This window comes from Myotis lucifugus, unplaced genomic scaffold (genome assembly GCF_000147115.1).
Source record: "Myotis lucifugus unplaced genomic scaffold, Myoluc2.0 scaffold_128, whole genome shotgun sequence".
In the NCBI taxonomy this organism is placed as follows: domain Eukaryota; kingdom Metazoa; phylum Chordata; class Mammalia; order Chiroptera; family Vespertilionidae; genus Myotis; species Myotis lucifugus.
Genome location: NW_005871176.1, coordinates 565051 through 580440, shown reverse-complemented (window position 1 = coordinate 580440; position 15390 = coordinate 565051). Strand labels below are relative to the sequence as shown.

The following is a 15390-nucleotide window of genomic DNA, read 5'->3' as shown; positions in this document are numbered from 1 at the left end:
ACCAAATTTAATTACATATGCACATACGGGAACCCACACACATAAGGGTTCAGAGACAGACACGGAAAATGGAGTGTCTATGACATCTGAGCTAAGGATGAGGTTAGGGCTTCAGGCTTCAGGAGGGAGGAGGGCCATTCACAGATGGGTAAGAAGAGCAGGTGTTCGGTAATTGGATGTTCGCCCTGCCATATAGCTAGGTCAAAAAAAGGTTATTTTTGGTGATAACTGGTATTATGGGCAAGGCCCCAAATTTACATTTTTTAAGGGAGAGGTCCAAGTTTCTCTTGAGCCCAGAGGGTCTCGATTGCCTTCCGCTCAAAAGAACCTGCATACCACGGAGGCACATCCTGCGGCGACTCCCACAGGTGAGTCCTGCTATGTCCCAAAGGCTTTACTGCATGGCTCTGACTCTATAACAATGCTGAGAGAGAGATGTTAAACTGGGCTTCAGAGCGCCTCACCCAAGTGGAACTGAAACCTGGGTCTGCTCAACACCCAAAGCAGAAAAACCTTAAGACCCTGCAGCACCCTTCACCCACCCATGAGCCACTATTTGTTGCCCAGAGCCCCCATCTTACCCACAGAGCAGTGGATGCAGTGGGAGGAGGAGCCTGTTGTCCCTCCCAATACCACCTGCCCCACCCCGACAGTTTCTGCAGGGCCCCGAGGAATAGGATGTAGTATACCAAGCATGGGATGAATGTGATAAAGACCAGGCCTTGCCCTAGCCGACTTGGCTCAGTGGATAGAGCGTCAGCCTGCGGACTGAAGGGTCCCGGGTTTGATTCGGGCCAAGGGCACGTGCCTGGATTGCGGGCTTGATCCCCAGTAGGGGGCGTGCAGGAGGCAGCCGATCAATGATTCTCTCTCATCGTTGATGTTTCTATCTCTCTCTCCTTCTCTCTTCCTCTGTGAAATCAATAAAGAAATATATTTTAAAAATAAAAATAAAACAAGACCAGACCTGGGATCCCATTTCTGTGGCTCACCAGCTCTGTGGACTTAGGGCCAGCGGCTCCATCTCCTTGGGTCACTATTTTCTCGTCTGCAAATCGTCTCATGTCAATTGGATTATTAGACCGGCTGGAAGAACCTAGAAAGGTAGAGGGAAATTTCTTCCGCCCGCCTCACGGCGTTGTTGAGGGGAGGGAGTGACCCTGGTGTAATCTGCAAGTTTTATGGTGCTGTGTCAGTGCTAGCTGTTGGCCTCAGTGTTCCCATCTGAACAATGGGAATGCATTCAGCTCCGCAGTAAATCCTTCGGCCCAGGGATTCCTGGTTGACCAACAGTGTGAACCTAGGACGCGCTGTGTACAGCAGATTTTGGAGCCCAGTGACCTGGCTTCGGAATCCTGATTCTGCTACGTGCTCTGTGAACTTGGCAAAGCCGCTTTGGTTTTCTGCTACTCTGAAAGTGGGGTGGTAAAGATGTGGACAGAATGAGTATTTAAACCATTTCACCCGGAGGAGCTGCCTGGTCAATTTTAGCTTTGAAAAATTCGTGGAATATAGTGGAATAGAATATTAGTCCCTCTGCTTTAACATTTGCTGTCATGTTTGATAGCCTTTATTTAAAAAAAAAACTAAAGAAAACATGACAAAAATGTTAATATTTGTTCATTCTGGGTGATAGAGTCACAAATGTTTGTTATATTATGATCTGTACTTTGCTATAATTTTTTAAAGAAAATGTTTTTCCAAGATTGGGCCTGGGTAGCGGTGCCACCTTGTGGCCACACTGTTATTATCTTGAATTTAAGAACTTTTCAGAAGTTCGTCCTGTGTGTGCTTCTAAATCTGTCTTTTCATAATGAATTAATAATGTCCTAGACTTCCTTCACATTTTAGGGCACAGAGGGGCCTTCAAGGATGCTTAGGCTTTGGTTGATTGCTCCTACACAGGCTGCTCTCTTCCTAGAGAAGGCTGGTGCCACAGGGGACAGCTGAGTCTTAGGAAGTCCTCTGCCCAGGCCCCCGCTTTTGTCAGCACATGGAGAACCAACAAGAGCTCCTCATTACAGAGATGGAGAAGCCGAAGTCCAAGGGGGATGTGAGGCCTGCACAAAGCTGCCCTCAGGGAACACGTTGACCCACTGGGTAAACTTCACGAGGGGGTTGTTGGTTTTGCTCCCTGCTGTATCCTCAGCACATGTTAGGCCAGTGATGGCGAACCTTTTGAGCTCGGCGTGTCAGCATTTTGAAAAACCCTAACTTAACTCTGGTGCTGTGTCACATATAGAAATTTTTTGATATTTGCAACCATAGTAAAACAAAGACTTATATTTTTAATATTTATTTTATATATTTAAATGCCATTTAACAAAGAAAAATCAACCAAAAAAATGAGTTTGCGTGTCACTTCTGACACGCGTGTCATAGGTTCGCCATCACTGTTTAGGCTGTCAGCAAATATACGTTCAATGAGTGAATGAACAAAACTGTCAGCCCAACCACAAGCTGTTATGGGCCCATCATTCATGCTCAATATTTTAATAGTGGCTGGCATTTACCGAGGCCTAACTATACTCCAGACACTGTTTCAAGCTTTATATGTACATTGATTGATGGAAAGCGCGCCATGACCCCGAGAGTGAAGAAGATGTGATCATTATCCCCCGTTTTAACCGAGCCTCCGAGATCCTGAGTGACTTGCTCAGGATTACACAGCTAAAAAGTGGCCCTGCCAGGATTTGAACCCAGGCAGACTGGATTTTCCCTGAGGCTTGGAGCTAGAGGGGGAAAAAAAAAATGGGGCTTGTTGGCTCCATAAAAGGCTAACAAGGCGGGGAAGCTGGGGCCAATTACCGGCCCATCCAGAGCGGGGCCTGCGCTAACAGGGCTGTGTGCCAGTGTTAATCCCCTGTAAAGATTTTAATTCCCTGCGGTGAGGGGGCCCTGGGGGAGCTGCAGTTTTGTGTTTTTTCTAGGCTGTTGTGGTTCAGTTTGAGGTTGGCGAAGAGAAAAACTGGCAGCCACTACTTGACATCTCACTCGGATTGGCAAACTAACACGACTAGCCCCGCGCCCCTGGTCCCTCAAATCTGGCCCCTCCCACCTGCTGCTCCCAAATCCAATCAGCTGCGTCTCAGCCGTGTGGCCCCGCCTCCGCCATATGACCCCGCCTTTCCAGACTTTGCTCCTGCCTAACTCTGGCCTCCATCATCTCCCGCCTGAACTATCGCAGTTCCCAGCTGCTCTCCAGCCTCCCCCTCCTCCTCCCACGAGCCTTCTATTCTTGCTGAAACTCAGCTCTGCGCAGACACTTCCAGGGCTCTCTCTGCAAAGCGCATGAAGTCTGAACTCTGACTAGCACTCCGGGCCTGCCACCAGCCCCGCCAACCCACCTTCCTGCTTTCTTTCCAAGCAGCCGCTTAATTTATGTTTATGAATGAATTTATTCTCTGCCTTGTTCCATACACAGGATGGAGGCATCTCCTGAGCAAGACACAGCCTGGTGCTCAGGTCTGAGGCCCAGCACCAAAACCAAGCCCCAGTAGGTCTTTCATTTGGACCTGGTCTCTGAGTCCTCGGAAGCCCCGCGGGACTTTCTCTGCACCCGCGAGTGAGTTCTCACCTCCAGCCACATAGAAAGACTATTGATATGGCCAGGACTTGTCCCTCCGAGTCTGAGGGGTCACTGAAGTCTGCATGCAAGAGGTATACTTCTCTCCAACCCAATTCCACGTCAAAGGGATGCAGGGCCACTGTGGGTGATCATGCAAGCTGTGTCCTGCTCAACTGCAAGAGGTGCCATTCTCGCGTTGGGACATTCATGACATGCACTACAGTGCGGGGAGCAGCCATGAAAGAAGGGCTTGGGACACTAAGGAAATCCTGTGCAATATACAACGGTCGTCACTAGAGGGCGCCAGATTGGCATCCCAGGGCTTTAAGACCCTCATTTTTCTCATTAGCAAGATGAGCATTTTCCAAGAATTAGAAATAATATATGTAAATTGCCTGGTATGCAGTGGTTACAGCAATGTGTGCGAGGAAGAAAGATCATAGTCCTCCCGCTGTCCCCTTCCAATGGAGAACTGGAAGGGGGGCCGGGGGCGGGGAGGAGCCCACGCTCAATCGCATGGGGCTAATGTTACCAAACGCACAGGGTCATTGTGAGGTGTCAGGACCATCCCACAGCAGGTCATTAAGAACCGGCACCTACGGAGCTGAGTTATTAGCCCAGACCGCCTGGATCTGAGTCCCATTGGTGACATTTCTTAACTGCATGACCCTGGAACATTACTTAACCCCTCTGCACTTCCCATGCCTCGTCTGCAAAATGAGGGCAATACCTGTATCACAGAGTGGTGGTGAGGGTAGGTGAGTTATTTATGTCAATTATTTAACACGGCACCAGTTTGCATGTGTGTTGGTGTGTGTGCGTGTTTAGCACAGCACCCGTTTGTGTGTGTGTGTGTGTGTGTGTGTGTGTGTGTTTAGCACAGCACCAGTTTGCGTGTGTGTGTGTGTGTGTTTAGCACAGCACCAGTGTGTGTGTGTGTGTGTGTGTGTGTGTTTAGCACAGCACCAGTGTGTGTGTATGTGTGTGTGTGTGTTTAGCACAGCACCAGTGTGTGTGTATGTGTGTGTGTGTGTTTAGCACAGCACCAGTGTGTGTGTGTGTGTGTGTGTGTGTGTTTAGCACAGCACCAGTTTTGCGTGTGTGTGTGTTTAGCACAGCACCAGTGTGTGTGTGTGTGTGTGTGTGTGTATGTGTGTGTTTAGCACAGCACCAGTGTGTGTGTGTGTGTGTGTGTGTGTGTGTGTGTGTGTTTAGCACAGCACCAGTTTTGTCTGTTTCCCCTTCTCCTGGGCCAGGCCAGGCTGGGGTCCCGGGGACTGGTGCTGGGTCACTGTGAGGGTGAAAAGGGATGGCATGAGGCAAGCCCAAGGGACCAAGGGTCAAAACCAAAAAAGCAGTTGGGAAGCCCACCAAGGATGTAAGCAAGGCCAGAACCGGGCACCCAGGGAGACAGGAGCTGGGGTGACAGGGCCCAGGGGGGCCAGTGCACCTGGCAGAAAAGTGAGAGGGTCACCAGGATGCAGGAGGGCCTACTCAGGGTGCACCGTGCAGCCTGGCCCTTTCCCAGGCCCCACCGCTGGGCCCCTCCGGAACCTTGGGTCAGCGGAGCCGGCCAGTGAGGGAGAGAACACGGCGTTGAACGAATTTATTCGTGAGAACACTCAGGGTCCGTCGGGGGACACTCTACTGGTTACAAGCTCCAGAAGCTCTTGTCGGAACAGCCATGAGGAGCAGGGTGCCCGCAGACAGGGGGCCGGAGGGGCTGGAAGCTGCTGGGGACAGGAGAGCGGACACAGGCAGTTCTTCCCTGCCCGCCTGCCCCGCCCGGGTCGGACCCCGCCCCTCCTCTAGGGTTAAAGTGCAGCGGGAGGGGGGAGGCCGCTGGGATCAGGCAGCTGAGCCAGAGTGAACACTGCCTACAAGAACCCTCGCCCCTGAGGCCCAGCCACAGTCCATCCCACCCAGAACCCTCCTTGGAATCTGAGTAAGGGAGACCCCTCCCCACCACCAGGGCTTTAGAAAGAGTTCCCCCAACAGGGTGAGGCTGTCTCATCAGCTTTCTGAGGGCCCTGGAACTTAGGGGCAGTGAGAGGCACAAAGATCTCAGAGAAGAGGAGGGAGGGATGCTCTTCTGCTGACGGGCTGGGGGTCACTCCCACCCCCGGGCCTGGGAAGACGCCTCCCTGCCTCCCTCCGACCCCTGGAAAGCCAAGAAAGCCAGAGGCCCGAAGAGCCTGGCCCCGGCTCCAGGGCCATGAGTCAGCAGGGTCCTGCCCAGGCCTGACTCCCAGCCACGGGGGGAGAGCCACTTCAGTGCACGGGAGTGGGTGGGAGGCCCTGGGGAAGCCGGTGGGGCTGGAGCTCCCTGCTTCTGCCGTGGCCTTCCCCGCCCAGACCCAGCCCCTCCTTCAGGGCCACCCTCCACTCAGGGCCCAGCTCCACCCTTGTCCCCAGGGCCCTGCCCCGCCAGAGGCCACACGGGCCTTAGCCTGGCTCCCGCCATCTGCACGGCCTCACCCCCACCCACCTCAGCAGCTTAGCCAACTCTCTCCCCCTCCCAGGGGCACATCTCCAGGAGGCAGAAAGGAAGAGAACCCCCCTCCGAAGAAGAGTCCTCCCCCCACTCTTGAATATATTAAATCGTGCAGCTTGGCTCCAGCCCCTCCCTTCAGATCTCCATGGCAACCGGGAAGCATTCCAAGTCCAAGTCTGAATCCAAGTCCATCCAGTGCCAAAGGGGGGCTTCAGCCTCTCCCCACACACTTCTCCCAGCATTCCACGGGGGATGAGCGGGGGGGGGGGAAGAGTCGAGGGCCTCAGTCCTCAGCCCCCTCCTCCTCGGTGTGGGGGGCCCCAGGGGGTTCCTCGGGCTCAGGGGTCTGCCCACCGGGGTGGAGGTGAGGATGGGGGTGGGGATGGGTGCCGGGCGGGGAGCCCGGGCCGTCCTCGCCCTGCACGTAGACACTCAGCCCCTCGTGACTCGGCTCCTTGCCACACGCCTGGCAGCTGCAGTGCAGGATCTTCTCCACCAGCTTGTCCACCCTGGGCACCTCCTCGTGGCCGGGGCACTCCAGCGTCACCTGGGGAGGGCAGCAGAGCGAGGGTCCGAGGCGGGCAGGGCGGCCTCAGGCGTCACACATCCTCGTGGGCCCAGGAATCCTAGAGACTTGGAGTCTGAGCCCACCTGTGAGACCCCAGTTAGCTCTGCGGGCCCATCCAGGAGGGACGGGGAGAGTCCCTGCAGATGCCATCTGACTTGTCTCCCCACACCCAGCCCTACCGCCTCCCTCTCCATCCCCTCCCATCAGCTAGAGGGCCCCCCTGAGGGACAAGATCCAATGTGGCCTGCCCCTGACTCAATTCCCCTCAGGGCTCCCCCCGGCACTTGGAGGAAAGTCCTGGCTTCTCACTAAGGCCACCCCGGCCCTTCAGGCTGCCCCCCGCGAACTCTCCACCCCTGACTTTGCGCCACTCCCACCAACTGTGCTGACTGATCTGCATGAGACTTTGCACATGCTGTTCCCTCTGCCTGGGAGGTCCTCATCCAACCCACCCCCACCACCTGCCCCAAACATTGCCCAGGTACCTTCTACTCAACCTCTGGGTCTGAGCTCAGACCTTACTTCCTCCAAGAGCTCCCTCACCCCGGAACCACCAGCCTAGCTGAGGTTTGCCCTGTAGGAACCCTTTTAGCATCTTGTCCCCGCTAGTTCCTTCCTTCCTTTTCTTTCCCTCCCTCCTTCAACTCCATGCCAGTTCTGGGGACTCAAGGATAGTCCTTCGAGGAACTCAGAGTCCAGTGCGGGAAACAGACTCGTCAACATCACCCAAATGCAGATGAAAAACGGAGGCTGTGACGGATGCTCAAAGCAGAGACACACAGAGCTCGGGGCTCAGGACAGGGGCCCTGGGAAAATGATGCTCGAGCTAAGAGCGGAAGGATGAACAGACGTTAACCAGGCCAGGAGGAGAAAGGTGTTCCCACAAAGAGCATGTGCAAAGGGCGACCACCCAAGCAGGTGTTGGAGACTGAAAGGAGGTGAGCTGGTGTCAGGTGTCAAGCCAGTGAAGAAGGTGAGAGAAGGTGAAGCTAGAAAGACAGGCGAGCCAGACCACGCCGGGCTTTGTGGGGCATGGAGGCTGGGCAGGGGTGGGCAGCGGTACTCACAATCTCCCACATGGACTGGGCTGGCATGCAGGAGTCGCAGTGCACCAGGGACTCCGTAGACTGCGGGAAGGTGTTGGGAACACTGTAGCTGAAGCACTGTCCCAGGCACGCTCTGCGGGAGGAGAGGTCACCATGCCCTGGTCACTGTGGCAGAGGCAGGGACGGGCAGCCCTGTCCTCCTCCCCCCTCCTGGGCCCCTGTCCTCCTCCCCTCCACCCAGGCCCCCGGACCCCACCTGTTCTGGATGGACTTGGCCTCACAGCCGCTGTGGCCCACGATCTGGGTGATGTTCTTGGCCTCGCACCAGGCACTCTTGTCCGGAAACAGTGCCAGCTTGTTGATGGGCGGTGGGGCGGCCAGCAGCATGGCGGGGAGGACGGCCCCCACCAGAACCCGAAGCATCGTGCCCGTGGCCTTCAGAGCCCTAGAACTGAGCACAAACTGCGGTGAGGCCGGCCAGGCTGAGGACGCTGGCAAGGGGGGGGGGGCAGTGGTGTTGTAAGCATGAGCTCTGACATCTGACTGCCTGGGTTCAAATCCTAACTCTCCCACTTACTAACCAGCCACACCTTGGGCAAGTCATCCCTTCTGAACCTCGACACCGGGGCTGGTCATCGTATGTACACCAACGGGTGTCGTGAAGATGAAAGGAGGCATGACACGAAAAGCCCTCAGCAGATAACACGCACTCCATGTCAGTTATTTTTATAACTTCCTAGGTAGCTTTGAACAAAGTACTTTTCCCTCTGTGCCTCAGCGTCTTCGTCTAAAAAGGGATGGTGATGCTGTGCCTGGCGACGGATTGCTGCTGGGACTCGGTGGGACACTAAGTTTCAAGCACGTGTTGAGTGTTGAGCCATCATTAGCTCCCTCCTCACTGATGTTGTGGGTCCTCTGGGCAAACACGAAAAACTGCCCACACAGTGCATGCCCTCGAGGGCTGGCCATCCAGCATGTCTCTGGACATGCTGCCATAGCTGTCAGTATTCTGATGTCCAGAAAGCTAACCTCCATCTTCATGTCACGGTGAACTCTTAGGCCATTTTGCTGACTGAACCCCACATAAAAAAAAAAATTAACCCTGGACTAGACTGTATTTCTTTTTTGGATAACCCCCCAAAGCCTTGATCCCTGAGTCTACACACACATACATCATTATCCCCAGCTCCACCCAAACCTGGGACAAGCAGGAGGCAATCCAAGCCAAGCACTTGACCCGCTCTGTCAATTGAATGGAGCAAGACACCAGGACAATACGAGAATTTGCCAGCAGATGGCGCTGCAGGGCAGTGTGTGTCCCAAGATTCCGGACAGAGGGGACTCTCCCGGTTACCCAAGTTCATCTTCTGTAGGTTCCCCCACACACACCTCAAAAAACGAGGAGGAGGAAGGCTTGGTGGAGATTCAGAAAGGAGGGCAATGCCCACAAGGAGGTCCACTGGGGAAAGGACGCTGGACAGTCAGGAGTCCACACATGGGGTGTGACCCGGGACACTCAGGCGGCAGCGTGCCCACCTGTAAGATGAGTGAGGTGCCCTAGACCACCGGTTCCCACGCCTGGTAGACGCTCAGAACTCCCCGGGGATTGTGGAGTGGAAGTTCCAGGGCGGGTGGGGGTCTGCAATCTCACAAGCTCCAGGTTGGTTCTGCTATGCAGCCAGGGTGGGAACCAGGCCAGCTCAGTCAGTCGGGGTGCTTCCTCCAGGGACAGTCCCCCGGGGGGCCTGGGTGGGGCTGAAACAGGAGCAGGGGTCAGGTACCGTCCACCGGTCCCACAGACGCCCAGCACTAAAGTCGGGCTGGCTCGGAGCGGACATCCCATGCAGAACAACCGTCAGCCCACTTTCTGAATAAAGTGGCAGGTACTTCATACAGAGTCTGGAAAGGGGAGTGGGGGGGTCATGCTGGGGGAAGGTCTTGCCTGCTCCTGCAGTGAAAGCCTAAGTGGACTGGCTGAGCTGGGCTTACAGACAGGGCCCGGCCAGCCTGCAGGGCTGCGACCTCCTCCATCCAGCAAGTCCCCTCAGCTCCGGGGGTGACGTGGGGAGAGCAGGAGGAGGTGAGCCCTGACCGTCTGCCCCCATCCCAGAGGAGTCTGTGACGGCCCAGGCTCTCACCCACACACTTCCGGTCTCGCTCACAAGATCGACAGCAAAGTCCCTGTTTTTAGTATAACCACATCCTAACAAAATAGGATGGACTTCTTCCTCACTGGCAGCCTCGCTCATTTTTCCACAGGCTTGGCATCCAGGAGGCGTCCTCACTCCTAATGGTGCTCGTCCGTCCCCAGGGAATTCGCCGTCCGGAGTCAGGGTCTGGCCATGGCCGACCAGAAGAGGTTTAATGTTTAGCAAGTTTAATTTTTTGTTGGTTTATCCTTTTTGTATTTCCCCAGGCTGGACGGGCCCCTAGAGACCTCGGAGAAATCGGGGACTTCTGTCCTGTACCTGACCCCATCATGATTCCTCAGGAAGGTCAGGGCAGGTGTGGCCAGGGAAGAAGGGACAGGGTCAGGGAGTGATTCCGTTTCCTTAGGATCTGGAATGGAGACTGGGATCTTAATGAAATCCTGGAGATGAGCTCTCAGGTCTGAGTAGGAGTTGGAATGAGGAGAGGTTATGGACCAGGATCAGGCTAAAGGTGAGTAGAGATCAGGGCTGAGGCTAAATAACAAGGTTTCCTAGGAAATCACAGTGAGTCTTTTAGGGAAGTCGCTGGCCCAGAGGATGGGGACTGGTGATTAGGGTCACACAATGGCAGAAGCTGAAGAGAAATGAGATAAACGGAGGGGAAGGCCACCTCCCTGACCTTCCTCCGTTCCTAGTACACAGCTGAGAGTTAATCCGAAGGGTCAGCTGTGTCCACAAAAGGGCACAGTCACCCACCCTCTCCCCGCCCTGGTCAGGAGGAGGGGCCTGGGCCACACTCAGCTTCCCCAGCCAGCAGCCCTGAGCTCCGTGAGTCCCTCCCCTCCCTCCCCTCCGGCCTAGGAGCTGCCAAAGCTCACCTCTCTGCACCCACCGACCTCAACCCTAGAACGGGGAGCTGAGCACTTTCCTTGGAGAACGACTGGGGCGATGCAGGGAAAGCACCCAGTACCCAGCAGGCACCCAGTCCTCTTCCCCTGGGGGATCATGGGAAAGGCTGGGTGGGCATCGGAGCCAAAGCTCAGCGCTGGAATAGGAGGCGGGGAGGGCGCCAGGCCACTCACTCCCAGACATGTTGGTCATCAGGACACCCCCACCCTCCTCCTGCCCTCACACCCACCATCAAGAACTCCCACTGCCCCCCCTTCACACTGACTGGGGTGGGCTCTTTGCTGGCAGGTTTAATTTTTTGTTGGTTCATGCTTTTATCAAGCAGCAACTCAACTACTCTTTTTTATATAGACTTTCCTCCCCACCCTGAAGGTCACACAGCAAGTCAAGGAGCCCTCAGAATACCAGGCGGGAAGGGGGAGCCCCACTGGCCCCCAGGCCCCCCAGCAAGTCAGGCCAAACAATGCCCTTCCCCTGAGCCATGCAGTTCCCTGCAGTCCACACTCATTTACTGAGCAACTTCTAGGAGGCGGGGGTATGGGCAGGGGAGCTGGGGTCCCAGACCCTGGGCCCACTCAGGAGCTCGAAGCCCAGAGAAGGAGGGGAGGGGAGGGGAGTGGGTTAAGAGGAAGTTGTCTAAAGTAGGGGCAGTCAGAGAGGGCTGTGGGGGCAGGAAGTAGAGATTAGTTTTCATTTACTTAGTTAATCCTCACCTGAGGATATTTTTTCCATTGCTTTTCAGAGAGAGTAGAGGGAGGGAGGGGGAGAGAGAGAGAGAAACACTGATGTGATGTGAGTGAGACATCAAGACACACATCGACTGGGGGGGGGGTGGTAGGGGATGTACTGGGGGGTGGGAGGGGGGAGGTCAATGGGGGGAAAAGGAAACATAATGTAATACTTTCAACAATAAAGAATTTTTTTTTAAAAAGACACGCATCGACTGACGAGGTGGGGAGAAGAGGATCGAACTCAAAATCCAGGTACTTGCCCTTGACCGGAATCAAACCCTTCAGTGAGGAGGCGGATGCTCTAACCACTTAGGAACCCTGGCCAGGGCAGGAGTAGAGATTCTTAATTCTGGATTTAATACAGAATCACAATTAGTTATCAATGGTGAGGACAGGAAGGGAGCTCCTGGCTGAGGGCCCTGCCTGAGCAAAGGCCAGGGAAGGGGATTTATCGTCAGCCCACACGGCTAACTGTAGTGACTGGCACTGTTCTAGGTGCTTTTACATAAATTCATGTATCAGTCCTTGCAACAAGCCTAGGTGGTAGAGACCCTTGTTTTCCTCATTTTAGAGATGAAGAAACTGAGTCACAGAGAGGTTAAGAGATTTGCTCAATATTTACTAGAAAGTAAGCAGTAAACCAGTGAGATCTACTATTTACAACTACCCTCAGTGCCTGAGTCACGAGGACTGAATAAATGAATCTATATGCTTAGAACACTGCCTGTCCACAGTTAGAACCCGCAGGTCGTGCATAGAACTGAGGTTGAACCTGACAGCAGCAGGGGAACCACCAGCCACCTTCGCACACACAAAGGGTCACAGAAGAGGAAGCAGGAAACGGAGAAGCCGGCCGGGAATCTGGGGAATAGTCTGGAGTGGGCCTTAGGCCTGGGGCTCCCTGCCCTACCCTGGCCCAGCCGCTGTGTCTCTCATCCCTGGTCAGCCTGCGTCTCCCACTCTGGTGTTTGGCCACTGCCTGGGCGGGAATCTTGGGGGCCCCTTCAAACAGGGTTCACACCCCACACCTGACTCCCCTGCAGACAAGCTCATGGCCTCAGCCAGCCCCTGCTCCTGGGAGCCTCGGGTATGGTACTGCCTTTCCTCGGAGTTGAGGAGAGGCTTCAGCGAGGGCACCCAAACCCAGGGGGTGGCCTTTACCATCTCATTGTCCACTCCCAAATCCAAGCCCTTCAGACCCTCGGCCTCGGGCAAACACTCCACACATTCTGAGGCGCCCAACGGCACAGAAAGGAGTTCCCCGGGGGCACACTGCTGATCCATTCCAGCACGGTGCCAACTGAGGCACAGACCAAGAAAGTGGCCGCCACACCTCCCACACGGGAAGAGCTCAGTGGATAAACAGGAAACCCGCTTTCACGGCTCCCGCAGGAAGGGCTGAGGGTGGGGGTCGGCAAGAACACAGGCCTCGGGTCAGGACTGTGGGGTCCTCTAGGTGTCCACACCGCCCAGAACCTCGCCTCTTCCCCGAGAGGCCTGTCCCAGGCTTGGACTTCCTGACTCCACAGGTCTGGGGCGCGGCCCAGGCATCTGCATGGGCTCCCCCGTGATTCTGAGGCCTACACCACGGCCTGGATCCCAGAGCCTGGAATCAAGTCTTAAATTCACAGGAGGGGCCAGATTTCAAGGGAGACCTGGGCCCAACACCCACTGTGGAGCTCTTTGTGGAGCAGAGTCTGTTTGTATAACAAGCGACAATCGCTCCCCATTTCCTTTTTGGGGTAAATCTAAATATTCAGGGTCACTTAGGGCCAAGCACACCAGGATTTTCTGGATAGAAAGTACCCATTAACCCAAGCCAGCCTGTCTGTCTCTGTCTCTGTCTCTCCCTGCCTCCTTACCCCTCCTCCGTCCCCCGTCCCCCCCCCCCCCAGCAGGGTCTGGGTCTCCTCCATTCTCCAGGGCGGACTGTGACAGACCCGAGTTCCATCCTAGCTCAGCCACTTTAACCTCTCTCTGCAGCGACTTCCTCATCTGCCAAGGTGGGCAGTGATAATACCCACCTCGCAGGGCAGTTGTGCATGGAAACCTCTGGAGGGCCCTGTCCTGGGATCAGTCCTCAGAAAATGTCACTGTTAGTGCCAGTTCGGCGTCTCCCTGGGCCACTCATCCTCCCTGAACTCTGCCCACGCCCGTCCCTCTGCCTCCCACAGGATCCCCCCTCACCCTCTCCTCCCCACTCCCTCCACCAGGTTCTGGGTGGTCCCGAAAATATGCAGAAAATATGCAAATTCGGGGTTGCACCTGCCACAGCGATGAGGGGAAGCCTCGAGGGGAAACTCAAGCAAATCAAGCAAATGAGGGGATGGCCGGGGGAAAGGGTTTAATAAACTGAGTCCTGTCCCCCTCACACACTCACTTGCCAGGGTGGGAGCCCAGAGGAAGACCCCACTCAGACTCTGATTGTTGGGCCACGGACTGAAGGGACAGGGTCCAGGAGAGACCAGCCCCCTCTAGAATCCAACTTGCAGAAAACAGAAAACGGGGCTGGGCCTGGCTGCCAGGCTGTGCTGGCTGCTGGGTGCAGAGGGTGTGGCGTTTGTGGCCTTGGGCTCGGGGATCAGCAAGGGCGCGGCCATCACTGCAGGTCTTGGACTGAGCGCAGGGACTTCCTTGAAGGGTGCAACGGCAAAGGTCACTCTGGGAGGGGCCAGGCAGTGCCAGACCCAGCCCTGGTCAGCTCAGCGGGCTTTCCCAGGCCCGCTCTGGGGTCCAGGGCACCGTCAGGCCCAAGCTCATCTCCTGGCTCCCTGTGTGCCTGGAGGCAGGATAATCTATTGGTTCCAGCCCAGGCCACTTGTTTCACCTCCCTCAGCCTCACATCTGCAAAACAGGGAGCGCAAGCCTGGGAATGTCCACTTAGCAGATTCCCTCACAGGGAATCGGCCCGAGCATTGTTAAAGCCACTGTGGTTCCACGACCCGGTCTCACCGCAGGGTGGCTTCCTTCCTCCTCCGTCAGCGCGCTGGCAGAGCATGAACCAACTGTCCAGGGGGCTGACACCCAGGGCCCAGCCCAGGCCCCAAAGGTTGGCCGGTCTCTGCCAGGCAGCTCCACCTTCCTGGCTACAAACCCCCAGCCCAGGCCAGGGCCCTCCCGCCCGAAGACCCTCCAGCCGGAAGACCCAAAGCTGTCTCCAAAACAAATCTATGCTAATGAGCGGCTGCAGGACCGGCCTGCACATCTGCTCAGCAGAAGTCCCCCTGCAGACCTCGCCAGCATCCCCGCCGGCTCCCCAGCCTCCGACCCTTGGGGTTGGGGGTTGGGGGAAGGGGCTAAACTCAGTCTGAGGTTTCACTTTAAAAGAATGAGGATAGATCCGTAGCCAACGTAGAGCACCTACACCCCCATCCACCCCTTGGGCCCACAGGCCCAGGAGAAAGCTTGCAAAGGTTGGGGGGGGGGGAGCGGGGGGGATGTGGGGGGGAGGCGTCCCAAGCAAATGCTCCAGCTTCACCTTTTCTTTGGTCTCCAACTAAAGGCAAATCACACCCCAGCAGCCCCAGCATCTGGGGAAGTTTCGGGAGGCGGGCGGTTTGACAGTAACAAAGGATGAGGGGCCTGTTGACAAATTGCTTCCTCACCCCCATCTCCTGAGGGCCCGGACTTTGGCCTCAGGCCCTGACCTCTGTTTTCCGAGGGGGGGGGGGGGCGGTCCCTCACTTACAGGCTGGTGTCCTCCAGCTGGCCGAGGGCCTCAGAAAGCCTGAAATGTGCACTTCTCCCCTGGTGCCCGCCAGCCCCCTGGCCGCCCCAAGGCAGGCAGGCAGGCAGCTGCCCGTCCGGCTGCTCGTAAAAGATCAGAACCGCCCCGCCCAGGGAGCAGGCGGGCAGGTGGCCGGCCCGGGGCGCTGTGGTCCAGGCCCGCCCTCGGGGGTGGAACTCTTAAGAAAACGGAGCCCC

General features: G+C 56.1%; 1 protein-coding gene across 2 annotated transcripts; it reads right to left on the bottom strand.

Moving 5' to 3' along the window:
* Positions 1-5322: 5322 nt before the first annotated feature.
* On the bottom strand, positions 5323-9196 carry LOC102428910 (neuroblastoma suppressor of tumorigenicity 1). Of its 2 annotated transcripts, XM_023758328.1 has the most exons (4): positions 9066-9196; positions 7933-8127; positions 7698-7809; positions 5323-6609 (listed from the first exon to the last, which is right to left on the bottom strand). In XM_023758328.1, the coding sequence occupies exons 2-4, from the start codon at positions 8097-8099 to the stop codon at positions 6346-6348; spliced, it is 543 nt and encodes a 180-aa protein (XP_023614096.1). In that variant the 5' UTR covers positions 8100-8127; positions 9066-9196; the 3' UTR covers positions 5323-6345. The 2 variants fall into 2 exon arrangements, with proteins under 2 accessions (XP_023614096.1, XP_006094053.1); XM_006093991.3 differs by lacking the exon at positions 9066-9196 and having other exon boundaries at positions 7933-8227.
* Between the last annotated feature and the right edge of the window lie 6194 nt (positions 9197-15390).